Below are 25,604 nucleotides of genomic sequence, written 5' to 3' on the forward strand. Positions count from 1 at the left end.
GAGCCGCGCCCCCTCACGCCGACAGTCTTCAGTAAGAGAAGGGTCCCCGCCCGTCTGTTAGCTGTGCGATCCCGTGCTGAGGGAAGGACTGCAGAGGACGGCTGGATTCCCAACCAGATCCGACAGAAACCCGGGAGTGGCGCGCGCCATCTCAACGGTGAGGGAACGCGAGCGGGCGGAGGGAGAGTGGGTTCGGGCGCCGCGGAGAGAGAATAAAGACGGCTTCGCCACCGGAAGTGTCTTTAGAACAGCGCCGCACCCGGAAGTGTGATGGCACCGCGGCGACGGGAAGTAATGGTACCTGGCCAATTGAGTCACAGGGTTGAAACAGGTGTTTATGTTTCTTTATTTCCTGAGACTCCGTCTTCGGAAAGTGTTGGAGGGTGCAAGTATATGGACATGTTTTTGAATGTGTCATCCTATTGAAACTCGAGGGAAAACAAATACTAGGGTCCAAGGGGGCCGAGCTCAATAAACGCCCTGAAGAAGTTTCTTTTGCTACCGTCACCCTCACTTACCCTTCCCCACAGGGATGAGCAGATGGAGGTCGGAGGAGACACTGCTGTCCCAGCCCCCGGGGACGCGGAGGACTTGGAGGGCGCGCGGCTCCCCAGTGTGGAGGCTGGAGACGGTGGAGGGATGCACGAGAACCCGCTGGATCCCGGAGACACGGGCCTGGAGGGAACAGGTGTGCCTTCCCCTCACTCGGGTCTTGGAAGGACTCCCTAGGGGGTGTAATTGTAGGGGGAACCAATGAGGAGTCTTTGGGAACCAAGGAAGTAGCTTAAACCATAACTGTCAGTCGGAGGTCCTTGTGGATTCATGGTGTGGTTTAAATCATTGAGGAATCAGTGGGTGTTAATGGATGTTCACTGGGACGTGGTGTGAGTTTAGGTTTTTGAGGAATCAGGAAGGGATCAGTTGGGGTCAAAGACGGGTGTTGGGGATTTTGGATGTTTAGGTCAATGAATGACCAAAAGAAAGTTAATGGGATCAAAGGGGGACTACTTAGAAGGCTGTGTCTTTGGAGATGAGGGTGTAAAATCATTGTGATAAAGGGCATCAGTGGGGGCCATTGGGCATTCGGAGTATTTACATCATTGAGGAGTCAATGGTGAGTTGCTGGAGGGAGTCTTTAAGGAACCAGATATTAGTGAATGTTTAAATAGTGATGATTGGTGGGGAGGCAGTGGACACAAATAAGATTTGGAGAGTCAGAGGACCAATAGGAGGGTCATTGAAGACCCACATGGATATGTTAAGGTATTCAGTGGGAAATCAATGGGAGTCATTGGGAAGTCAGTGCTCACTGACTACTTTGTAATTAATGGGGATGGATATTAATGGAGTCATTAGGAATGATCAGTGTGCATCACTGAGAATAAACGGTGTATGTATGTTGTGGGGGGGAGTGTCTGAGAACTTGGGAATTATTGGCAAGTATTTGCAGGCATTGGGAGGAGATAATTGGTAACTGGGGACACAGAGGGTTAGTGAATGTCAATGAGAGAATGAGGGAATGTGAGGTGATTGGGCTTTTATGGGAAAATTGTTGAGGCATAGTTACCGATGGATAAAAATGGATGTCTTTGGGGGATCAGTGAACATCAATGGAGTACATGGGAAAGGTGTCAGGCAGTCGGCAAGGGACAGTGAGGTCGTAGATGTCATTGGTGATAGTTAATGATGGTTGTGGGGAGGGGCAGTGGAGCTCATTAAAATCCTGTGTGTTAGTATATATTGTGGTAGTTATTGTAGGGAGGGGACTGGTTATCAGTGAGAATTAAGGGGAGTCAAGGGAGCAAGTAGAGGTCACAGAAGTCCTGGGTGTTAGTGGAGATTAACAGTGGTCACTGGGGAGAAGGGAGAATGGAATAAAAGAGGGCTAGAGGAATCAGTGGAGGTCACTGGGAGTCTTGGATATTAGTGCAGGTGAATGGTGGGAAGGGAGTGGATGTGGAGAAGAACTAATTATGGGTCAGGGCAGTCATCGAAGGCCATTAAAGGCCCAGGTATTAGTGATATTAATGTGAGGTCATTAGAATGTTAGTGAACAGTAGTGGGTATAAATAATGAGTTAGGGGAGTCCTGAAGCTCTGGGTTTGTGAATATTCATGGCAGTCATTGGGAGAATTAGTCATCACCAAGAACAAAGAAGGGTGACTAGGACCATGAGTGGGGTTATTAGGGACCAGTGAGAATAAATAAGGGGTTAGGGTAGGGGGTGGCATTCCATGACCCAGATACTAGTAGGTATAATGATGGCCATTGAGGGATAAGTAGATATCAAGAGAATTAATTAGAGGTCAGAAGTATTAATGATGGGTCATTGGAGATGAAAATATAATGACCATTCAGAGGCAATGGGGTGCTTTGATGTCTTGGGAATGGCAGGTATTGAGAGGGGAATAGTTGGTGTCTAGGGACATGGAGGGTTCAGTAAGATGAGTGAGAGATTAGACTGTGTGGATGCCATGGAGGGGCAGAGGAGGAGACACCTGGAGGTCTGTGTCAGTGTTACAGATCACTGGGGGCTGGTAGCAATTAGTGGCAGTCCACCAGCAGATGACCCACCGGAGCTCCCTTTCAGGACCGGAGACGAAGGACCAGCCACCTGACCTGCTGACACCACTGCCCCAGTCAGAGACCCCATCAGAGGTTCCATCATGCACGTGTGGGCTCTGGGGTCCTGCAGCCTCTGAAACTAGTCCCATGGGTGGCCCTGAGAGTGGCTCTGGGGGCCAGGGCGGGGACCCCAGTGACGAGGACTGGCGCAGCAAGCGGAAGCATGTGTTTGTGCTGAGTGAGGCAGGCAAGCCTATCTACTCAAGGTACGGTAGTGTGGAGGCACTGTCGGCTACCATGGGTGTGATGACAGCCCTCGTGTCCTTCGTGCAGAGTGCGGGAGATGCCATCCGCGCCATCTACGCTGGTGAGCCAAGGGGCATGAGGCTTAGGGATGGTGACTGGGAATGGGGCTGGCTGGCCATAGGTGTGTCTGTCTGTGTGCCCGGGGAATTATCCAGCCAGCCAGGGGGAGTCAATGAGTGTGGATGGCCTGCCAGGCCTCTGTCTTTTGGGTGGGGTTTGGGACTTGGTCCATGACTGGCTTGCTAGGTTCTTAGTGATTGACTCCCTGGTATCTGAGTGACTGGCCGGATAATTGTTTGTGTGAGAGTGTGGCTTTGGGGGCTGTGTGGGTGTCTTTCCGGTTCTGTCAGTCCTAGCTCCGTCTTTCCTAGATCTGTGCTGTGTGTCTAACCTGATTCCTTGACCATCCCATCATGTCTCTACAAATGTCCAAACTCCCTGAGCTTGTCCTTACCTTAGTCCAAGTGTCCATAGAGTGACTGTGCACACTTCCCCAGGAGTGTGTGTGTTTGGGGAAAGGGCAGAAAAACCTCACCCGACCCCCTCTGGTCACTCCTGACCCATCTCTACCTTCTGCCCCATTCCTGCCCTCCCAGAGGACCACAAGCTGGTGTTCCTGCAGCAGGGCCCACTGCTGCTGGTGGCCGTGTCAAGGACTCCGCAGTCCGCAGCCCAGCTACGCGGGGAGCTGCTGGCTGTGCACGCACAGATCGTAAGCACGTTGACTCGCGCAAGCGTGGCCCGCATCTTCGCACGCAAACAGAACTACGACCTGCGCCGCCTGCTGGCTGGCTCAGAGCGCACCCTAGACCGGCTTCTGGATAGTGTAGAGCGAGACCCAGGTGCGCTGCTCCTGGGTGCAGTGCGCTGCGTGCCCCTTGCTCGCCCACTGCGGGACGCACTGGGTTCACTGCTGCGACGTTGCACAGCACCTGGCCTGGCCCTGTCAGTGCTGGCGGTGGGTGGTCGACTGGTGACAGCAGCCCAGGAGCGGACCGTGCTGGCTGAGTGCCGGCTGGACCCAGCCGACCTGCAGTTGCTGCTTGACTGGGTAGGCGCACCGGCCTTTGCGGCAGGGGAGGCCTGGGCACCTGTGTGCCTGCCCCGCTTCAACCCCGACGGTTTCTTCTACGCCTACGTGGCCCGCCTGGATGCCATACCTGTCTGCCTGCTGCTGCTTGGCACCAATCCCGAGGCCTTCCATGACATGGCCACTTGCCGGCGCCTGGTAGAAGAGGGCATGCACAGCCTTGGTGCCATACGTGCCCTTGAGGAGTTGGCCAGTTTCTCTCATGCCCCATCCACCAATGCACCCGCCTACAGTGTGCAGGCTGTGGGGGCACCTGGCCTCCGGCACTTTCTCTATAAGCCACTGGACATCCCTGACCATCACCGCCAGCTGCCTCAGTTTACCAGGTGGGCCCTGACCCTAGGGGCAATTGGCTGGGCAGGAAGCCTTATTTAACTGGAAGAAAATTTCAGCATTTTATAGACAGGACTCTGCAGAGAGAACCAGCCACGCTTTAGAAAGATGGAATGGGTCTCTGTCTGATGAGGGAGGATCAAACACTAGCCTCAAGGAATAAATCCCTTATTCTAGTGGAGAAGAGGGCCCTAGTACTCAAGGAACCCCCTAGTGTGATGGGAAAGCTGGGCCACAAACCACCGAGAAGTCTCCAGTCTAGTGGGGGAGGCTCAGATCCCTCCCTTAACTGAACTCCCTAGACTGGAGAGATGGGCCAGCCAAGAAAGCTCTAGACCGACCTGGGTCCTGCCTCTCCCCCCACTGCAGCCCGGAGCTGGAGGACCCCTACGGCAGAGAGGGGGAGCGGCAGCGCCTGTCCGACCTGTATCACCGCCTGCACTCACGCCTCCACAGCGCCTCCCGGCCCCTGCGCCTCATTTACCATGTGGCTGAGAAGGAGACTCTGCTGGCCTGGGTGAGTCCCATGGGTCTGTGAGAGGTTAAGTTCCCCGGTTTGAGCCTCCTTTCCTTCTCTGCCTCCCCTCCGGCCATTAACAGCCTCCAGGAAGCACACCACGCCTGTGCCTGGGCAATCCAGCACTGCCCCTGCTATTACACAGGTGGCTTTGAGATCCACAAAGATCAATCACAGCGTCTTCAACCCTCCGTTAGCTCCAGCCTTCTCTTTGCACCATTCCCCCATCAGCAACCAGAATATTGTCTTTGACTTTCAAGAGGCCCCATTAAGAACCATCACGGTGCCTGCTCCTTCTCATTAGTCCCACCCAGGTCTCTGCAGGCACCAGTTCAGTTTTGACTCTCCGAGTCCCCAGCACTCCTTGGACACTACAGGCATGGTGCCAAGCTGAGCCTTCTACTCGGGGTACCCTGCCCTGGGGTCTCTTCAGGGCTCCTGTCCTCACTTCCTATGGGTCTAATAAAGGTGAGCTCTTCAGGGATTTGGTTAAGGGGACCCCACCGGGAAAGGCACCTTCCCCCAGGCTCTGCCATTCAGTGCACATCTATTAAATCATTTATTGCACATCTGCTGTGTACCAGATATTGTTTTAGGCTGAGGATTTTATTTCATTTTCTAGCTTTCAAGCAATTTTAGATGTAGAAATTGCAAAATAGTAGAAAGAATTATTATAAATAGTTCCTTCACCTAGTTTCTCCACCTAGTTAACATAATCAGAGGAACTTATAAAAATAAGGAAAGCAGCATCAATAATATCTAATCCACAGGCTTCAGATTTCACCAGTTGTCCCACTAATGTCCTTTTACTGCTCCAGAATCCAGTCCAGGATCACTTGTTGGATTTATTTATTGCATCTCCTTAGTCTCACTTATTCTGAACAGTTCCTCAATCTTTAATGTTTTCATGACCTTGGCAGTTTGTTTACTAAAGAGTACCAGCCAGTTTGTAGAATGTTCCTCAACTTGGGTTTTTCTTGATATTTTATAATGACTAAACTGAGGCCATGCATTTTTGGCAAGAATATCACAGAAGTGCCCTTCTCTGTATCACATCAGGAGGCCGACAGTGTCAGTTGGTCCCATTGTTGATGGCATTAACTTTGGTCACTTACGTAAGATTGTGTCTGCCAGATTTCTCCACTATAAAGTTAGTATTTTCTCTCTTTGTAATGAGTAAATATGTTGTGGTGGTCATGTCAGTGTTCTGTTTTTCATCATAGTTTCAGCTGCTATTTCTAATATCCATTAATGATTCTTGCCTGCAACAGTTATATCTCTGGTGATTAGCAGATGGTGATTTTCCTGACTTTGTTTGTTCTACATTTATTGGTTGTGATTCTACTGTGTGGAAGAACTTTTCCTCCTCCTACTTGCTTGTTGAGTTTTAAATTTTATATCAGTATGGTCTCTAGGATTTTTCTTCAGCTCTGTAGGCTAAATGCCTTTTCTGTCATTAATTTTGGTGCTCAAATTGTGTCTGATGTAGCCAGGGGGAGCTGTGGTTTAGCCAGGCTGGCCCCTGAGGCTTTCTGACATTCCCCATCACTGCTTGAGCATGTCTTACTTCCGGGCACAAGATGTTCCAAGCTCATTTTAAACTTTCTCTCTGCCAGCTCTGAAATCAACCTTTTGTTCAAGGAGCTCTTGGAGAATGGTATTTCCAAATCAAGATATGATAGGCCCAGGATTTTAAGTCAGGTGGCCAGGGGATACCTCTCTGAGGAGATAGCATCTAAGTGGGAGGGGAGGCAGTGAGCCATGTGGGTACCTGGAGGAAGAGTACACCTGGCAGAGGAAAGGATTGAGCAAAATGCTGAGATGGGACGGAGCCAGGTTATGTTTGAAGAACAACAAGGGGAGGCTAGAGCAGCTGGAACAGAAGGAGCAAGGGGGAGAGCCGTGAAAGGTTTAGTGGACTGATCAAACTAGGCCTGTCAGGTTGGTATGAGGATTAAATTGAATTAATCCTCCTATGCCTAAATTACAGAGGATGAAAACAGGTATGTGGAACTTAGAACAGGACCTGTATACAGCAATTGCTCATTAAACGTTAAGCACTGTTGTTGTTATACCCAGTCCATAGACTAGCAAACTGAGCAAGTATGCACACACACACAGCCAGCATTACCCACTTGATGCCACTAGATCCAGCTGATCCTTTGGCCCAGCTGAGAAGCCCTGGCCATGCATGACACAATGTCAGCTTACCTGTTAGCCCAGTGACAAGGCAGCGCCAGGTGGGCTGCCAGGTGTGGCTTCCAAACAGGAGACAGGCATGGGGCTTGGGAGGGGTGGACAGGATTGGGCATGGCCAGCTCTGGCCCAGCTGACGCTGTCTCCTCAAACCCACAGGTGACCTCAAAATTTGAGCTCTATACCTGCCTTAGCCCCCTGGTGACCAAGGCAGGGGCCATCTTGGTAGTGACCAAACTCCTGCGCTGGGTGAAGAAAGAGGAGGATCGGCTCTTCATCCGTTACCCACCCAAGTACTCCACACCCCCCGCAGCTCCAGCTGCCTCTACAGACCAAGCTTCCCATAATGGCTTGTTCACCGGCCCTTGAGTGGGGAACTCAAGATGGCAGACCTGGGAATGACACCTGTGGTCCCCACCCTGGAAAAGGGCAGGAGGATGGGGGTTGGAGGTGGTGTCTGTGACTGGTCCCTGTCTCCTTGGGCAGTGGGCAAGATCAGAGGGCCTGCCCCCCAATGAGAAATGGGTGGCAGGGTGACTGTACCCCCTGCTTCCTCAGCTGCCTCTGCCACCTTCACATCTGGGGAAGTACTTGGGCCTCGTCTTCCCCTTCCTCTGATGCTGCAGCCTTTGCCTGGCGCTGTCTCCTGCCATCCCGGGCACCACACCCTCTGTCCTGCATCAGGAGTCTGCCCCCTCTGTGGGGTCTTAGCCCTGCATGTCCAGGGCTGGCCAAGGTCTCTTTGTGTGGCCCAGGTCTGGAACTGGGAATGGAAGACAGCCTGTGGCTTGGACCTGGCCTGAGGATATTTTAAAGAAAAAACTGTAAGAAACCTAAAACCAAACCCCACTAGGATGCTCCCTTGTCGTTAGTGTACTTCATCTCTTCCCTGTCAGAAAAGCCCCCATCAGTGCTGGCCACTGTCAGTGAGGTGGTGGCCTCCAGGGCCTCACCTGTCTGTGTGACCCCGAGCAAAGCACTCGACGGCACATGGTGGCTGAGGACGAGTTTTTAAGTCGGGGTGCCCTTGGCTTTTAAGTCTCATTCTTCTCATCTATGAAATAGATGACTAAGCTCTCACAGGCTGTTAAGTGAGGATCTGTGAACAGAAAGACTCGAATGCGTGCGTATCACACACAGCACCTGCACACTTGTCCCACAGTGACAGCACAAGCAACCTGGACAGCACGCAAGCCCCGGCCCACCGGGACCCTGGTTCTGGCCTTGGGTCGTACCATCCTGGGTCATGGCCTCGTGGTGTGCGCATGCGCCCTGCGCCCTAGCTGTCAGGCAGGGCCCGGGGCGCTCCACTTGCTGGGAGGAAACCCTCTGCTCCTCATGCTGGTCAACCGCTGCGGGGACGCGCGCTGCACGCATGCTCGCTGCACAGCCTCTGCCCTGGCGTTTTAAACCAATTGTCTAAGGCGCATGTGCACAAAGAGGCACGTTGGAAAATGGCGGGGAAACCGGAACCGCCAGAAATTGCGGAGGAGGCTGAATGTAGTGAGGGCAGGTGGGGGGGGAGCCTTCGTCCCTTTACAGTAACGAAATATTGATAGCAGTAGTAAGAAAAGGTAAAAGTTTAAGCCTTTTATTAAGACTTAAAGTGGGGAAAGATGCATATGCTCATCATGTAGATTGATTTGCCAACTTTATTGGATATAGTAGATATTTTAGAGAAAAGAGGCAAAATGCATCAGTATACATCGCTTCAAACAAAAAGGAGGTGGATATTCCCACAGAAATCGCTCGGCTGCTGCCACATCCAAAAATCCGCAGGGACTGCCCACTGTCATCGCTGCGCCCCCAGCCCGTACCGCATCGCTCACGGACCCGGCAGTCTTCCTGGAGAATGGCCTCTCCCGCAGACAGCTGCTTTTCCCCGGGGCATTTTGTTGGTGATGACACCCTACATCCTAGTGATAGGGAGAAAAATGTCCTAGAGACGTTTGGAAATTACAGTCAAACTAAAAGATCTCCCAAGACAATGATCCCCCACTATGCCGTACACATTCTCAAAATGTACAGAAAATAGCATGAGGAAGGCCCATCACTTTCAACAGTTGTCTACTTTCCATCCTCCTTCCATCTGTCGCACACTCTTCAAACCGCTATATTAATAAACACGTTCAATTGCATCTTTCCAGACCTATCTAGGCAGACATCACCAATAATTACGATCATTTGCTTATTTGTTTTCTGTCCTAGGATGAGAGCACCATGAGAACAGACTATTTATTGCTGTTTCCCCAGCACCTAAAACAATGCCTGCTTGGCATAGAGTAGGTGCTCAGTAAATTATCATCTGAAAAATGGACTAACTTTAAGATGGAGAATGCTCATAGATTAAGGCCACACGTGCAATATCAACTTTCAACAAAGGACACACAGAAATAAGACAGATATAAACATCTCATTAAGCACTTAACTAGCCACTACTATGCTGAAAAACTGTTTTAGTATCAAGCTTTCAAGTTAGTCAAAATTAAAGTTATAATTAACTTTAACAGCAATGGAGAAAATTGAAAAGCCTATTAAGTTACCATTATCTCTAGTTCATCAAAATTGGCTTTATAATAAGAGGGGTATAGTCTAGTATTGATTACTCTGGAGAAATGGGCCGTCTCTTGCCTCACTGGGAGAACTGACCAGTAAAGGCTTTGCTAGGAAACCTTTGGCAGAATATTTTTAGCATCTAAAATGCTATTCCATAACTTCAGTCACCATGCTTGGTAGTCATAGGAGAAAACACAGATGTCTGGTCCTGGAATGGTCACCAGAGTATCATTGATGGAAGCAAAAGGCAAGGGGTAATCAGGGAAATGTCTAATTGTAGGTGTAATGGGTATTTGCATGCATAGTGTGGAATGCTGTGTGGTGGACTTTTTTTTAAGTGGCAGAAAAAATTAAATTCCAATTTAATTTGAAATAATTAAAAATTAATTTTTAAAAGGATAAGTCCATGATTTATTGATACAGAATAACCTCCAAAAGAGATTATATTTTTATGAGAGAAAAGCAAGGTAAAACTTAAAAAAGAAGGGGGCTGTGTAAGTGCAGGCCTGTGTGTGTTGCACAGAAAAATGTCTGAAGGCTGAAGGCCTAACGAGTCTCAATAAGGGACTTAGATTTTGGGGGTGTGCAAAGGTAGAGCACTTTTGATACTGTTTTTTTTATTTTAGGAAAATGCAAGTAGTACTGTATATTTAAATATATATAAGAGAAAGGAAAAACTCTGAATGGCATTTGAGGATCATGTATTAATATTGATCAGTAGTGATATCCTGGTTTTAATGGTTATACTGTGGTTACCTGGTAGAGTCCCCTGTGTAAAGGACATACCCACTGGAGTATTAAAAAATAATAGGCCATGAAGCCTGCAATTTATGGCACAGAAATGCTCGCAAATGGCAAATCTGATACAAGGGCAAGTAGGAGCACTGTGGCCTATTTCTACAACTTCTACATACATCTGAAATGATTGCAAAATAATTTAAAAGGTGCATACTCTACAGGCTGTTTTGTAACATGGATTTTTAAAAGTTTTTATCAAGATGTTAGTTGGATTATTTAAAAGAGTTACTGATCTCCCGAGATCTTACCCCATGAGAAGGTCTAGAAATGCAGTAGAGGAAAACCACATAAGGAGCTTTTGCAAAACAGTTGCAAAAGCCGGCTATAAAAGACATGTGGGGACAATCAAGGGAAAGCATGTATTTCTGGTTTTTGGTTGATATTATGTGATGACTGTTAATCTTGTCTGTTGTGAATATAGCATTAGAGTCATTTAAGAAAATGTCCTCAGATAGTTGAGACTATTAAGAAAGTAACTGGGAATGAAATGTCATGAAGCCTGGGGCTGCTTAGAAATACTTCAGCACAGAAGCAGGTATGGATGAATATTACTGTCAGATTTTGGCAGTGAGTAAGTCAGAGTTCATCATGTATCCTCTCTACACTCCTGTGTGTTTAGAAATTTTCATAATGAAATATTAAAAAGAAAAAATAATCACAAATACCTTCCTTTGTTATTAAAGTGCTCTGATTTTCTTTGTTTCATTACCAAATGTTGACAGTATTTAAAAATTAAAGAGTCTCAACAGGAGACTTACCAACCTATTATTATTGATTATATCAAAGAAAGGAAGTAAGATTTAGGGCCAAAGAGAGAAAAGGAAGTTTCATTTTTAACTTCACATACTTCTGTAGTGTTTGAATGTTTTTAGAATGTTTGGGTAAGAAAGTGAAAAAAATACATAAAGTACATTTGCTAAAAGATCTGAGTGTCTTCACCAAACTGTTGGCAATCGTTATTTCTAGAAAGGGGAGTGACATAGGGAAGGGGCTCTTGGTGAGAGGGGGCTTTAGCTTTTTACTCCTATTTTTCTATATTTGTTTATTAAATAACAGTAATTAAAAACTCAAATGCAAAATTAAATTAATGCATACTAATTTGTAAAGGATTTCAGGAGAGACAGAAAGATATAAAGTAAGTGAACATACCACTGAACATTTCAACAAAATTTAATAAGCTCAGGTAAGAACCCCTGGTTTTTACAACACCATTTTTAATGACTGCAAAGAATTTCATCCTACAAGTATGTATAATTAGCTATGGTATTTAGTTTGCTTCAGTTTTTTAAGATTATAAAGAATGAGATAATGAACATCTTGCCCACCATCCTTATTTATTTCCTTAAGATAGATTCCTAGATGTGGAATATCTGACCAGAGGAGTTGAGTAACTTTGTTAATATTTACTACCAGAACGTTTGAAATACTGTTTTTTGCCTGTGAGATTGACAAAAATAAACAAGATTTAAAACTTACCTAGATGCTAAGAGTATGGGGAAGGAGTCTTTTGTGGGCCAGCCCAAAACAGGTGTACTGGGTTAAATTGTGTCCCCCTAAAGTTTACGTCCACCAGAACCTCAAAAGGTGACCTTATTTGGAAATGGGGGTTTTTGTAGATATAACTAGTTAAGATGAAGACATACTGAGTTAAGATGGGCCCTAATCCAGTGATTGGTGTCCTTGTAAGAGGGAAATTTGGACACACAGAGGTACACAGAATGCCAAATGAAGACACACACACACACACACACACACACACACACACACACACGGAATACCCAGTTTGTTGCACTTTGTTTCAGTAGCCTGAGGAACTAATATATATGGTCACTGTGACATTGTAACAAAGAAGAGAAACAACTTGAATATCCATCAGTAGGGAACTGCTCTTAAATAATGGTATGGCTATTCAGTGGACCACTCTGCAGCCAGTAAAAAAGAATAAAAAGCTCACCAGTATACATTGTCAAATGAAAAACTACAAGATGTGGAGACCCGATTTATGACTTGATACCACTTATGCAGAAAGAGTGGACATATGCTTGTCTATAAATTGAATTATCTTCAAGTTTTGCGCAAATAGCTTGTCAGTAGTGACTTCTAAGGACAGGAATGAGGAACTTAGGGTCTGGGGCTGGGGACTTTTCACTGTATATTACTGTGGGTAAGCATTTCTTCATTTACTTTTTGGGTATCATATGTGGTTTTTGAGCTGCATTTCATCTCTGCTCAGTTTTCTTTGGAGAAGAGTAGGTCACCTGGGATTTGACCCTTTATCATTAATTTTAAGAGTTTAAGATGTTAAAGTTTTTCTGTGGGTTTTTTTCTGTTATAATTTTAAAATAAATGCAGGCTCGTGTTAAAAATATATAGAAGTATATATGGTGTAAAGTTTGTTTGAATCAGGATCCAAATAAGGTCTACTCATTACAAGTGATTGATTATGTCTCAAGTCTCTTTTAATCTATACATTCCCCTCTCCCTCATTTTCGTGTTTAGAATTTATTTGTTGAAGAAACCACATCATCCTGTGGAGTTTCCCAGAGTTGGGATGATGCTGATTGCATCCCGCTGATATCATCTAACCTGAGATTGATTTCATTAAAGGGATGTCTGTGGTGTCCTTTGATCTCTCAGGATCAAAGTTCAGGGAGAAGCTGACCATTTGCATTCCTGATTCATCCAGCATACACCATAAACCCTGAGGACAAGGGATAGGGTCTTGCAGGAGCCCTGCGCTGGCTGGAAACCTGCCCATTCGTCTATCCTCGGTTCCTGCCCAGGAGTGTCTGCAGAATGCACTGTGACTTTTTCCCTCCCTCCCGCATAGGCTGGACCTTTCCTCAGTCCCCATCACTCTCACTGGATCCTGTAATTCTGGTTTTCATCTCCACAGGGCAGACTAAGTCCCCAGGGATGGCTGAAGACTTGCTGGCAATGGTGAAAAAGTTGCAGAAAGGTTATGTGTCCTTGTGTCTGAGGCTCAGCCTGGGCTTTTGAGTCAGGCAGATGTGGTTCAAACTCAGCCCCTCAAATCACAACCTTGGGAAATGATCCCACCTTCTTACACAATTTAATTCTCTGAACCAAAAGTACAGCTGCAGAATTTAAGAAGTATAAGGGGATAGAAGATCCTCTTACACACACACACTCACACACACCACACAAAAACCAGCCATCCATTTCACTGACCTGCAGGCCAGCAGAGACTATTTTTCAATTCCTAGGTACTTTTCCAGAATTTATTTTTAAAATACATTCATGGATGTGTATTCTTGTCCTCCCTTTTTCATATACACATGCCCAAATGGCAATGCAAACAACTCTAGACCTTGCATTGACTTCTAGGGGGGACCTGCAAGCCAGCCTGCATCAGGTCTGGGGCAGCGTGCTGGCTGCGTGTGAGGTTGGATCCACCCACCCCAGGCCATCCTCAACTTAAAATACTACAACCCAGTGGTCTGTTCCAAATAAAAGGAAGCCCCGTCTTACCTCCTGGCCTCCCACTCTGTGGCTACCTGCAGAAGCGCAATGAGGCTGTTGCCTAGGCTAAAATTAGGTAGAGAAATTGTGGGACTGGGAATGCAGAGTGACCCTGACCATCTCCAGTAAAACTAAGATCCCAGGGATTCATAAGTCATAATCAGCCTCTTGACAGCACCCACTCTCCCAGAAGGCACAGGAGCTGGAGTCGGTGGCCTTGGAAAATCAAGGGCTTCAGTGAATTAACTTCACAGTGTCAGGGGCTGGTAGCAAGACCCAGCAAGAGTTGGGAAGCTTTCTGTCCCAGCTCTTTGCTGCTGACATTGAAGACAGAGAGGGACAAGGAGGAAAGCACCATACAGAGCGCTGAAATGGGGACTGTGCGGAGTCAGAGATGACTGCCGAAAGGGACGCAAGCTCCCTGTAGCTGAGAACTGAGAGCTGCCTCTCACAAAACGAAAGCATTTTTCCCATTTCTCATATGAGGCTGATTCCAGAGTCTGGGCCGATGGAAGTGACAACCTGCCCTGCGAGGCTTTTAACAGCGTGGAACAGCTGAGGGTCTCCGCTGGCTCCCACACACTCGGAATTACACCTAGAAGCCTCCGCCTTGTCCCAGGAGGCCCTGCAGGATCCGCCAACCACAACCCAGCTTGCCTCCTGCTCACTAGACTCCCACCAGCACACCAGCCCCTTAGCCACTATGCTGGGCCTGTCCCGTACTCACGCCCACTGCTGGGGCTTGGCACTGGTCATCCCTCTGCCTGGCATGCCCGCCCCCCTGCTCCCGCCCCACAGAACCGCAGGGCTCCCCTCATGCACTTCCTTCGGGCCAGTCCATATCTTGAGAAGCATCTTCCACCCTTTCACTCTTCAATCCCTGGCTTCGCTTTATTTCCCTTCACAACAGTTACTGCCACCTGCATTGATACCATGTACCTTTTGTTCAGTGTCCATCATTCCCACAGGGAACGCAAGCTCTGCGAGGGCTCTTAGAGCCCAACACACAGCAGGCGCTCAATAAATGCGTGTTGACTGCTAGCAGCAGACACTGCCACCACTCACCCACCTCTATCTGCTGTAGACAGCAGGCATCTATCTGTCTTCTGTGGCTCAGTCTGTCTTTCCTTCTGCAGAGGGAAGCCTGGAGCCACAGATCAAAGACCTGATTAACCGGATTAATGAGCTCCAGCAAGGTAAACTCCAGGACCCGGGCTGCCCAGCTGGCCAAGAAGGACCCGGACTTTGAATGCCTCCACTGCCTCATTTATAAAATCCTGGCCCCTCCAGGCTGTTTGAAGATGGTGGGCAAAGTCACAGTCCACAGGAGAACAGCAAGGCTGGAGGCTGCACTCACAGTGTCTTCTTCTCTTCTCTGGCCCAGCGAAGAAGAAATCAGTGAGAATGAGGGAGAAGCCCACACTCCCTGGGAGTCCCTGCACAGGGAACTGGACTCCTGTAAGTGGGACCAAAAGTGGGATCCAGAGATCCCACGGCCACTGCTGATGTTCCTGGGCCCCCTCAGGGCCTTTGCAGGGGCTGCTCCCTCTGCCTGCCATGCTCTTCTCTGTTAGTCTAGATTGCCTTTTGCTATCGTATGTCATCTTTCACCTCTCAGCTCAGACTTTACCCTACAGGCCGACCTTGATGCCCCCACCTAAAAGTGGAGTGCCACCCTCTCTCCGTTACTCTTCCTCCCCTATTTGAGGTGTTTTCTCACGGCCTTTATTTCCATTTGACATGTTGTATTTATTTATTGACGGTCATCTCTCCCTCCGGTATAAACTGTGTGCATTCTGCAGGGCCTCCACTCTTTCGGCACGAACAGGGAACGTGGGCTCCGAGGGGTAGAAGCTGCGTCAGGATGGTCCCCAGCGGTAGGTGGGTGTAGGGCGGCAAGAAGATACCTCCCCTCCCCTCGGCCTGTACCATATATTCTGTGTGACCTCTACATATGCCCTTTGCATGAAGTAGCAGTGGGTATGGCCCCTGGAGGCTCTAAGTGTCCTGTGTTTTCCAGTGAATGCAGAGAAAGTGCACCTAGAGGAGGTCTTGAGCATAAAGCAAGGTATTTACCAGCTGCTCTGTCTTCATTATTCTACCCCATCATCCCACAAAAGCCCACAGTCCCCAGAACAGCCAGAAGAATCCCACTGAAACCTGGGCCAGGGTGCTTCCCTCTCTGCTGAAACCTCTCCCACGGCTGCCACCTAACTTGAAGTAAACACTAAAGGCCTCCCAGTGCCCTCCAACGCCCAATATGATGTACAGCCCATTGCCTCCTCCCAGCCCTGACGCCCCACAGGTTCTCACAGAGCCCCCTCGGTTCCTCTCCCCACCGAAATGCTGAGGATCCTGCGGCTGCACTGCCAACGGAGGGAAGGTGAAGCTCGGAGGCAAGAGGTCCTGGTCACTCCTCCCCACCTCACTCCCCAGCCTCAAGAGCTAGGGAAAGTCTATCTTGGACACACACTCTTCATTTTCCCTTTCTATAAAATTGAGCAGCTGGACAAGAGATTTCCCTGCTTGTCTCTGATATGAGGTGGGGATATTAAAATTTACTCGCTTAATCATTCATTGCTAGTTCATCATCCACTGGGGTTATTCTGGGTCTTCTATTGGTTGTCCAGCTCTTCTGCCATCCATTCATGTGTTTATCTGTCTGCTCATTCAGGCCCCCAGTCATCCATTTACCCACCTATCCACACACTCACCCTTTCATGCATATGTCTATCCAACTACCCAGCCCCTTTTCAGCCAGCCAGATAGCCACCATCCCTGTGGCTTTCCAGCTAATCATCTTTCTTCCATGCAGTTATCTGTTCGTTTGCTTTCCATTTTTCCAATCCATCCATCTAGCTATTTATTTCTGCACCCCGTCATCCATGCAGACATCTCTACCCATCCTCCCAGCAGTCCTTCCTTTATTCCTCCAGCCAGCCATCATCTCCTCACTCTCTCTCGAATCGGCCCTCCTCTCTTCAGCCAGCCACTCACCCACCCATTTACTGTCCGTCCGATCATCTCTCCATCCTTCCAGCATTCGCTTGACACATTCTTAACCAGAGGTCTCACACCCTGGTGCACTCTGATTTTAATTGTGTGGGAAAACCTGATGGTAAAGCAAGTGTATGCTTAGCCACCCCATATGCACTGCCTAATGAGCAGTTTTATGTTCATTTATCTACCTAATCCTCACAATGACTGGTATAGGAGTTAAGGGCTAATGTCACCCTCCCACCACTTCCAACATTTTACATATGAGAACACTGAGACCCAGAGAGGGAAAGTAACTTGTCTGGGGTCATGGTGGACTAGCAGACCCAGGATTCAAGCCAGAACTTTAGAATCTATGAAACTAAACCATTGTACCCCTCATAATGGTTTCTTGGGAAGGCATGGTTTCCTGGAGGGCAGATGGACCAGGTGATGCTCTCAACAGAGGCCCATAAAGTTTCATGTTTGTCAACAGAGGGAGAATGACAACATTATGAACAGATCTCTCTCCCGACCCCCAACTCCTGTTGGAGGAAGAGGGGGTCATTCAGAGACCATGACTGAGGGTTGGCTTTCTCTGCCCAAGCAGCACATGTTGCAGGAGTGCACAGAGCACATTTCTATCCATAACTCCTAGATTATAGAGTCACAGACAGACTCTGGGGTAACCCCAGATCTAGGGCCTGGTGTGGCACTGCATGGGGAGTGGCAGTGGGGTTGCATTGGGAGAGTCTGTTGAGTGAGAAGCTCTTGGAACCCCTGCTTGGAGGATAAAGCCCCAAAAGGGGCTCCTAGGAGAGGGAGCCGAGGGCAAAGACCCAAAGGCCTGTTCATGAGGAACCCCCAGCCCAGGCCTGGTTGGGTGTCAGTCCTATCACGCGTTTTCTCACTCCTGGGCATTGGCCCCTAGGTTGCACATTGAAGAACCGCTGGAGGATTTGATGAGCCAGCAGAGGGACCTCTGGGAGTTCCACGTGAGCCGTCATCATCGCCACCAACCAAAGCCCCTCCTCTCCTTGCTTAAGTTCTCTCTTGACCGGCCCATTGTCCAGCCACAGCTCGGGCCCAACGCCCGTGGGATAGTCCTTGACTCCTTTATTCCTTTCCCCGACCTACTCAATCTTTCAGCTTTTACCTTAAATTTGGCCATCTCACACCGTCCCCCATTGCCACACCAGGCCTGTGTTACCCACACTTACCATTGCTGGTCCTGCTCGCCTGGAGTGTGCTCACCTTGCGGTAGCAGCTGGGAACCCTGAAAAAGCCATAGTCAGATGATTCCTTCCTTCACCTAATGCTGCCAGATGCATCCAGCAGCATTCCAGACAGGAGGAGACAGTGGGGACCAGAGGGGCCGCATCTTTGCCGTCCCCAAGATGGTTGGGGGCAGGGGAAGGCATACCCAGACTCTATAAATAAGAAAGTGACTAGATAGATCATGTAATATTAGTGGGGAAGACTTCCCTGAACAGGTGACGTGTAGGAAGACATGCTTGTTATCTGAGTGCAAACCTTCCTTTCAGAAGGAAAGGCCAGTGCAAAGGCTGTAGGCTGAACTGTGCCTGGGGCATTGAAAGGAAAGCAAACAAGGGTGCGGGGTGCGGGTGGAGGATAAGGGGAGTGGGATGAGATGACTTTTGAAAGAAATGGAGGGGGCGGCGGGGAAATGCATCTCCACCGGCTCCAGACCACAGCGGAAACTGCACGTTGAGTTAAGAAATAGTCGAATGAACGAATGAATGACTTAGTAAGGACTTTCCGAGAGGTGCAAAAGAGGAGGGGGCCAGTAGGACGCACAGACGGACAGGCCCCCTCCTTCTCCTCGCAGATGCTGGAGTCGGCTGGCCTGGGAGATCCGTGCCCTGCAAAGCAGCAAGGAGCAGCTGCTCACGGAAGGTGGGCCTGCAGCGCGGGGCTGGGGGCGACGGGACGGAGCCTGGCCCGCCGGAGCTCGGGCCCCGCCCTCGATGCCCCGCCCACCTGCAGAGCAAGTGGCCCGGGCCGAGTTGGAGGAGCTGCGGCAGCGGCTGTGCTCGTCGCCTGCGGTCGGGACACCCCCGGCAGTGACCGACCGGTGAGACCGGAAGTAACCTCGGGCGGAGGGAAGGAGGACGTGCCACCGTGCCCGCAGCGCTGCCCCCAGCCGCCCCTGCCTGAAGGGCTGGCGCTGCGCCGGGCGGCCGGGCCTGTGCGCGTGGGGCTCTCCTCGCCCCCGCCGCTCCGGCCTCGGCGTCCCCGGGTCTGCGGGCCGTCGTCGCTGTCTCAGGCCCTACGTCCCGCCGCCTCCACTCCCGGCCTCCTCTCCCTCTCTTCTACCCCCTCTCCTCGGGCTGCAGGCGGGCCTGGAGGAATTAGGGGTGCGGGTCCCCGCCCAAACCCACAGCACCCCAAAGGACGGGGCCTGCGGAGAGGAATGGAGGCTGGGCGCGCAGACACTGAGCGGGCGGGGTGTCCCCGGAGACCCGGCCTGTGGGGAGCAGGCCTCAAGGCCCCCGAGAGCCCAGCCCCGCAGGCCGGCCGCGAGCTCCCCGGCGCCCGCCGCGGGGGCCGCCGGGGCAGCTGGCCCTGACGCCCCCGAGTCAGTAGGACCTCCCCGTCCCCACTTCCTGCAAGGTCCGCGAAGAAATAAAGGAGATGCTTTGTGTTTGTGTCCGGCCTCCTCCGCCCGGCCGAGTCTGAGCCCCAGGAGTCGGTGGGGTGGGCGCGGGGCCCTTGCTCCCTGGGGAGGGGTGAGGATTCAGGCTCTCTGGGCGGGGCCTCGGCCGGACTCCGCCCACCGGCCCTGGCTGGTTGCTCACCCAGAGGCTCAGGTGCTCTTGAGAAGCCCAGTGCACAAATGGGTGGGTGTCAAGGCCACCCAGTCTCCACGGCCTCATCTTGGATTCCTGAATCATCTGTTTTATCAACAACGGCTAGAGTGAACGTGTTAAAAATCCATGTCAGGTTCGTGTCTGCCTCCTGCTGTTCAGCGTCCCTGCATTCCCCATGGGTTCTTGCCGACCTCGGACATGGACCTGCCTGCCTACCCTGACCCCTCCCCATTCCCCCAGGTTCGGTTCTAGCCACGGAGCAGCTTTTGTACCCTTCTTCAAGCACTTTGTCATGCCCGGGTGTCCTCATGTGGGGTGCCCTTTCCTAAGTCTGTCTGCTCTAAGGAGGCTGGCCGAGGGGCCCAGTTCCAAACCTTACACCAGACTGCTGCCATTTTCTAAGCATGTATTCATAAATATATTTGCTGGTTGACTTCTGTGTGTCAGGCACTAGGATAGGCCCTGTATTTTAAATGGCCTGGTCAGGGAAGGGCCCAGGAGGAACCATGTCTGAGCAGGGAGGTGAGGGGGCAGGTGAGGGAGTGAGCCATGTGGGCATCTGGGGAAGGGCACCCAGCTGAGGTAATGGCTCATGCAAAGGCTGAGGTGGGCCTGAGCGTAGTTGTGTTTGAAGAGCATCTGGAGGGGTCCAGTGTTGTGGAACAGAGGGAGGGGAGATAACATTGGAGAATTGCTGGGTGCCCAGTCAATTTGGCCTCGTCTGTCTAGTCTGTGTAGTGTTCTGAGGAAGGACCTGGCACGCAGCAAACCTCAGAACATGTTAGCTGCCACTTGTGATGAGGATTCATTAATGTTCCCAATCCATCAGTGAGGGAAACAGGTATGTGAATCACTTAGAACTGGGGCTTGTAATCTATTAAGTGTTTAAGAAAAGGTTTTATATTTTGTTATTACTAATTATTATTCCCAGGCTACAAATGAGGAACACCAAGGTGTGTGCATATCTTAAAGAGTTTTGTGCAATTAAATGCTCAATAAATGGGACCTATTATTTATTATTCTCTTTACTACTCTTATTATTCCCAATCTAGAGATAAAGAAATTTGAGGCAGTGAATGTGTACAGGAAGCCCACAATAAATGTTGGGTCTTGCTGTTATCCCAGGTCCACAGATAAGGCCCAGAAGCTTTAATCTCTGTACCAGGGCTCACAGCAGGCCCAGCTGACCACAGGCCTGACTCCTGATCCACTGCCCCACTGGACACCACCTACCTGCCTTAAGCCAACTTCCGGGTATCTTTAGGAAACTTCAGTGTCTCCACCATCCTCTCTGTCACACACATGGGGACAGCCTGGATATTCTATTCACTGGTTGAATAACCTCAGCAAATTGCTTCATGTCTCTAAAACGCAATTACCAAATTTGCAAAATGGTGATACTAACTGCACAGAAATTATTAGAAACCTATCCAACTCCTTGCTCCTCCTGAACCACTGGATAAGCTCAGTTGCCCCTCATGTGGATGCAGTGCAGCACAAGGAGATGACTGGTGCACAGAACTCCCCCACACTGAACTCTGAGAGCAGAAACTGCCAAACCTACTTTATCTCCCTTGGTTCAAGTAAAAGGCCTGAAAAAAACCAAAATAGACAACCCAGTTACTGCTTGTATATTTTTGTAGAAGTCTGAAATGCCACTGAAATTCCTTGGATTTGAAGGCTACAGATTAATTGTTAATTGTTTCCCTGGCTGACAGTTCTTATTCTCAGCCCTTTTCCTTTTTCTGCCTAAAATTAGTATTGGTTTATTCCATATTCCTGGAGCTTGTACTTTGCTGAGGAAGCCAGGGACCCCATGTAGCCAGTGCAAATGTGGAGCATATTCCAAAAGCTTATATAGGTTGGATGGCTGCTGCTCCTTTTTCATTCTCATGCATTTCCCTTTCTCACCTGCTTTTTAGTTCAGTGCAATTGTCAAATATATTCCTAGGAAGGGATCAAACAGCACTCTGGTCAGGCAATTTTTTTTTGGCCTTTTCAACCTTAATATGTTGGGATTGTGAGTTTGGAAGGGGAGAAAAAAAAGACAGGAGACTGATAATTTAGGATGTTGAACAGCATGTGAGAACTGCACTTTTCAGAGATGGAGTTGTAGATCAGATGCACTGCCCAGTCTGACAGCTACCAGCCACATGTGGCCTGCTGAGCACTTGCCGTGCAGCTGGTCCCAAATGAGACGTGCCCCAAGGACAGAACACACACCAGATTTCAAAGACTTGGAGCAAGAAAATAATTAAATAGACTATTAATAACTTTCATACTGATTACATGTTTAAATGCTATTTTGTGAATAGTTCTAATATTTAATGAATATATTGGCCTAAATTTAAAAAGTTAATTTTGCCTTGTGTTTCTTTAGTTCTTTTAATGTGGCTAGTAGAAAATTCACAATTCCATATGTGGCTCACATTATGTTCCTGCTGGCCAGTGCTGTTTTATGAGAGGATACTGAAGGGGAATGGGCCATCTGCCGTGCTTCTGGCCCCCTTGTAGCTCTTATTGCAGGCCACAGAGTTCCTGGTCCACTGGTGTCTTGATCAGGCTCAGTCCCTTTGTCGTCATGAGCTCAGCATTGAAGAACAGAACAGTAGCTTCTCAAAAGGGCGCTGACTCCCATAGACATGGGCATGGGTGGACATGTACTTGGGGCCCATACATGATAGTCTGCACCCTGAGCCCGTCTCTGTGTGCATATCTCAACTTGTAGGTGAACTGATGGTATAGTGTTGCATTGCAGAACACATTTTAGTGGATTTGAAGGACACAATTTCTGTGTAACCAGATTTCCTTGCTTGCTCAGGCAAAAACATTGGTTTTATCCCCTGAGCACCTAGATTAGTATAAAGTTTCTTCTAATGCCCTTAGCCGGAGGCTCAAAATGTGTCAACTACAAAATACCCAGGCTTCCAGAATGACTTTTACACGACTGTTGTGCCACCAAACCTGCTGAGTGGCTGTGGAGGAGCAGGAGAATCCCATGCTCTTAAAGTTTTATCCCACGTTTTGTTAACCCTGGAGGGGGCTGTGATTTACAGTTTCAAGATGGGAGGGCTACCATCTGAACCAGGGGCCAAGTTTAGCGTTACCAGTCGTGGGACAGTTTGAGCTTATCTTCCTCTTGGTGCAATGAGTGGGAAGTACACCACATCATCCATGCGGGGGTCTTGATGAAAATGTTTAACCTAAATGTAGTCAATAGGAAACAGCCACAATGACAAGTTCCGTAGGACAACTGGCCTGGATATATCAGTTCCCTGTTGCTGTGGGAACAAATTACCACAAACTTGGTGGCTAAACATATAACACGTTACCTTCCAGTTCTAGAGGACTAAAATCCAGGTGTTGTCGGAGCTGTGTTCCTTCTGGGTGCTCTTGGGGAGGATCTATTCCTTGCCTTTCCTAGCTTCTCAGGGTTGCCTTAAATCCCTGACTCTCACACTACTTCCGTCGTCACGTCTCCTCCGTCTCTGATGCTCTTGCCTCCCACTTTAAGGACCCTTGCGATACATTAGATAACTTAGGGAAATGCCCCAACTCTAGATCCTTCGCTAAATCATGTCTGCAAAGTCCCTTTGGCCACACATTCACAAGTTCTGTGGATTAGGACGTGGACATCTTTGGGGACCACTATCCTACCTCCCGAACTGGAGGCTTTTCTCCAGTGGAAGAGAACAAAAAGACCAAAGGGGACTGATGAACGTTGATTGGACCCTGGATCAAGGCTGGGGGAAAACTGCTATCAATTGGGGTGGGTGGGGGGTTTGGGAATTTAATAAAGAGTGCAGTGAAGTTTGGATGACACTGTGGAACTACTGCTGATTTTCTAGCAGTGGTACTGGCAATTAGGTTGGTCAGAGAGTATTCTTGTTTTAGGGGGGGATTTTAGGTTTCATGATGTCTGACACTATTTTGGGGTCAGCTGATAGAGGGGAAGTGTGTGCATGTGTATATCCAGAGAGGGGCAAGGATAAGTGGAGGTGGAGAGCTAACAGTTCAGGGGTTCGCTCGCTGTATGGATCTTTTTCATAGATTTGAAATTCTTAAAAATGAAAAAAAATAATGAAAATAAGTGGTAAATCAGGGCTCAGTTTCCATAGCTCCTTCCTCTCTCCCAGAGCTCCCAGCGAGAAGTCCCTGAGATGTCAGATGTCGTAATTTACCTGAGCACGTGAAAGCTGGGCTTGCGAATCTACCCTCAATCCCCAAGAAACACAAACCTCCTCATTCAAACTCAGTCTTTCCCCAGAGCTGAATTTGCTGGTTCATGATGTCCTTCTTAGGTCTCAGCCCAACGCTGCCTTCTTAGTGAATGTCTTCATTGGGTGGGTAGGCCCTTGGGAATGAGGTGTGCACTCAGGCTATCGCCTAGGTCTTTCCATCCCCACCCAATCAGCACCGCTTCTTGGGGGATGTTTCCACTCTCTCCTTGGCCAGGGATTTCAGGACTATAAAGGAGAATGAAGCCTGCTCAGCCTCCAGGAGCCTCCAGAAGGAAACGACTGTTCTCACCCTGGTGGCCTCTCACACTGCATCCTGGCTTTTGATGTGGGCTTTGTTCTCCCGGCTCAACTGCCCTCTGGGGCCAGGCCACTTCTCTTTTCCTTGAAAGGGGTGATGTCTGCACTTCCTCCCTCCAGTGGCTCTTTGTCCTCTCCCCGCCCCCCTGCTCTGTCCACTGGGCTTGTATTCAGTTCCCATACCTCCTTCTCAGAAATCTGCTTCTTTACCTTTCAGGTTCAGATGTGAGTGGACCTGGGGGAGCTCAGCGTCACCCAAAGGCTGAAGGGCGTGCTGAGAGAAGTGAGCTGGAAAGTGACTGAACATCCCCAGAGGGGCCGCAGGACAGGCGCACAGAGCGCAGCCCGACCAGCAGCGGGTCGGGTGGTAGGAGGGGGCATGGCCGAGCACCTGCCTGAGACTCCAGGTGGGCGGGTGGGCAGGCGGTAGGAGCGGGGCTCCCCACCCCACTGCAAGCACCTGCCGCCGGACCACTCCCCCTAGAATCCACACTGGTCGAGTTCAGCCTGCGTGCTTCAGGCAGGTTACTTAACTTCTCTGTGCCTTAGTTGCCTCATCTGTAATGTACAGGGTTTTTTTGAGTGTTAAATTGATAACATATAGAAAGTGCTTAAAACAAGGCTTGGCACATCATGAGCGCTACGTTGGTGGGAGCCACCATTATTATTGTAAAGAATTTTCCATATTCACATGTGGTCATCACCGCAGTACTTCTACCTGATCAATAGCATGTATTTTTGTCAGTAGAAGAAACTGATGGTGACATAACCACAACCAGGATGGAACAGGAACTTAAGCCCAGGTCTTCCTTCCCCGAGTCCAGAATTAATCCTGTTCCACCTGCTGTAGTGTTTCTGTTGCCCTGTCCGCGCAGGTTTGTTTGGTGGTTTCTCTTTATCTTGTTTAAAAACAAAATTCAACTGAATACATTTTAAGGGTCATAATTGGCTTTATTCCACGGTTCGTGCATTGGGCTGCATCCCGTCTAGCAGATAGAAAGGGGCTCCCAGGAGCTGTGCAAAATGAAAGACTTTTATATTTTATAGGGAAGAGTGGGAGCAAGGCAGTTATATCAGAGAAAAAGGCTGGTTGGTTATAAGGTCACTTTCCTTTAGGGGAAGGTAGGGTCTCTCAGGAACATGACCCAGCTGAGCTGACTTGCAACTAATTGTCTTCATTGGTATGTGCACAATAAACCTTTGCTAAGTAATCCTTAAGTGATCCATTGATTTTACTTCTGTTTTTTTATGAACGTTTGACACCGCCTTCTGCGACTCTGGAGTGAATGGGTGACCCTGGGTCTCATCCTGGTCACCAGAAACCGTAGGGGAGGAAAACTAATTTCCCTCTACCCTTTATGGTGGGTACCTGGCTGAGACCCCTTTTTCTCCAGGGCACCTCGTACATGGATAAG

General features: G+C 49.2%; 1 protein-coding gene across 3 annotated transcripts; it reads left to right on the top strand.

Moving 5' to 3' along the window:
• On the top strand, positions 1-24,602 carry MON1B (MON1 homolog B, secretory trafficking associated). Of its 3 annotated transcripts, none has more exons than XM_057492731.1 (7): positions 1-157; positions 531-688; positions 2,591-2,932; positions 3,468-4,287; positions 4,664-4,811; positions 7,167-7,300; positions 24,407-24,602. In XM_057492731.1, exons 2-7 carry the CDS (start codon positions 541-543, stop codon positions 24,453-24,455), a joined length of 1,641 nt encoding a protein of 546 aa, XP_057348714.1. In that variant the 5' UTR covers positions 1-157; positions 531-540; the 3' UTR covers positions 24,456-24,602. The 3 variants fall into 3 exon arrangements, with proteins under 3 accessions (XP_057348714.1, XP_036765214.1, XP_036765216.1); XM_036909319.2 differs by lacking the exon at positions 24,407-24,602 and adding an exon at positions 19,465-20,670 and having other exon boundaries at positions 7,167-11,358; XM_036909321.2 differs by lacking the exon at positions 7,167-7,300.
• Positions 24,603-25,604: the final 1,002 nt, after the last annotated feature.

This window comes from Manis pentadactyla, chromosome 15 (assembly GCF_030020395.1).
Source record: "Manis pentadactyla isolate mManPen7 chromosome 15, mManPen7.hap1, whole genome shotgun sequence".
Taxonomy (NCBI): domain Eukaryota; kingdom Metazoa; phylum Chordata; class Mammalia; order Pholidota; family Manidae; genus Manis; species Manis pentadactyla.

Coding starts and splice junctions, on each gene's coding strand:
- MON1B (XM_036909319.2), top strand. CDS start 541: ATGGAGGTCGGAGGAGACACTGCTGTCCCAGCCCCCGGGGACGCGGAG. Junction 689..2,590: donor CACGGGCCTGGAGGGAACAG/GTGTGCCTTCCC, acceptor GCTCCCTTTCAG/GACCGGAGACGAAGGACCAG. Junction 2,933..3,467: donor CATCCGCGCCATCTACGCTG/GTGAGCCAAGGG, acceptor CTGCCCTCCCAG/AGGACCACAAGCTGGTGTTC.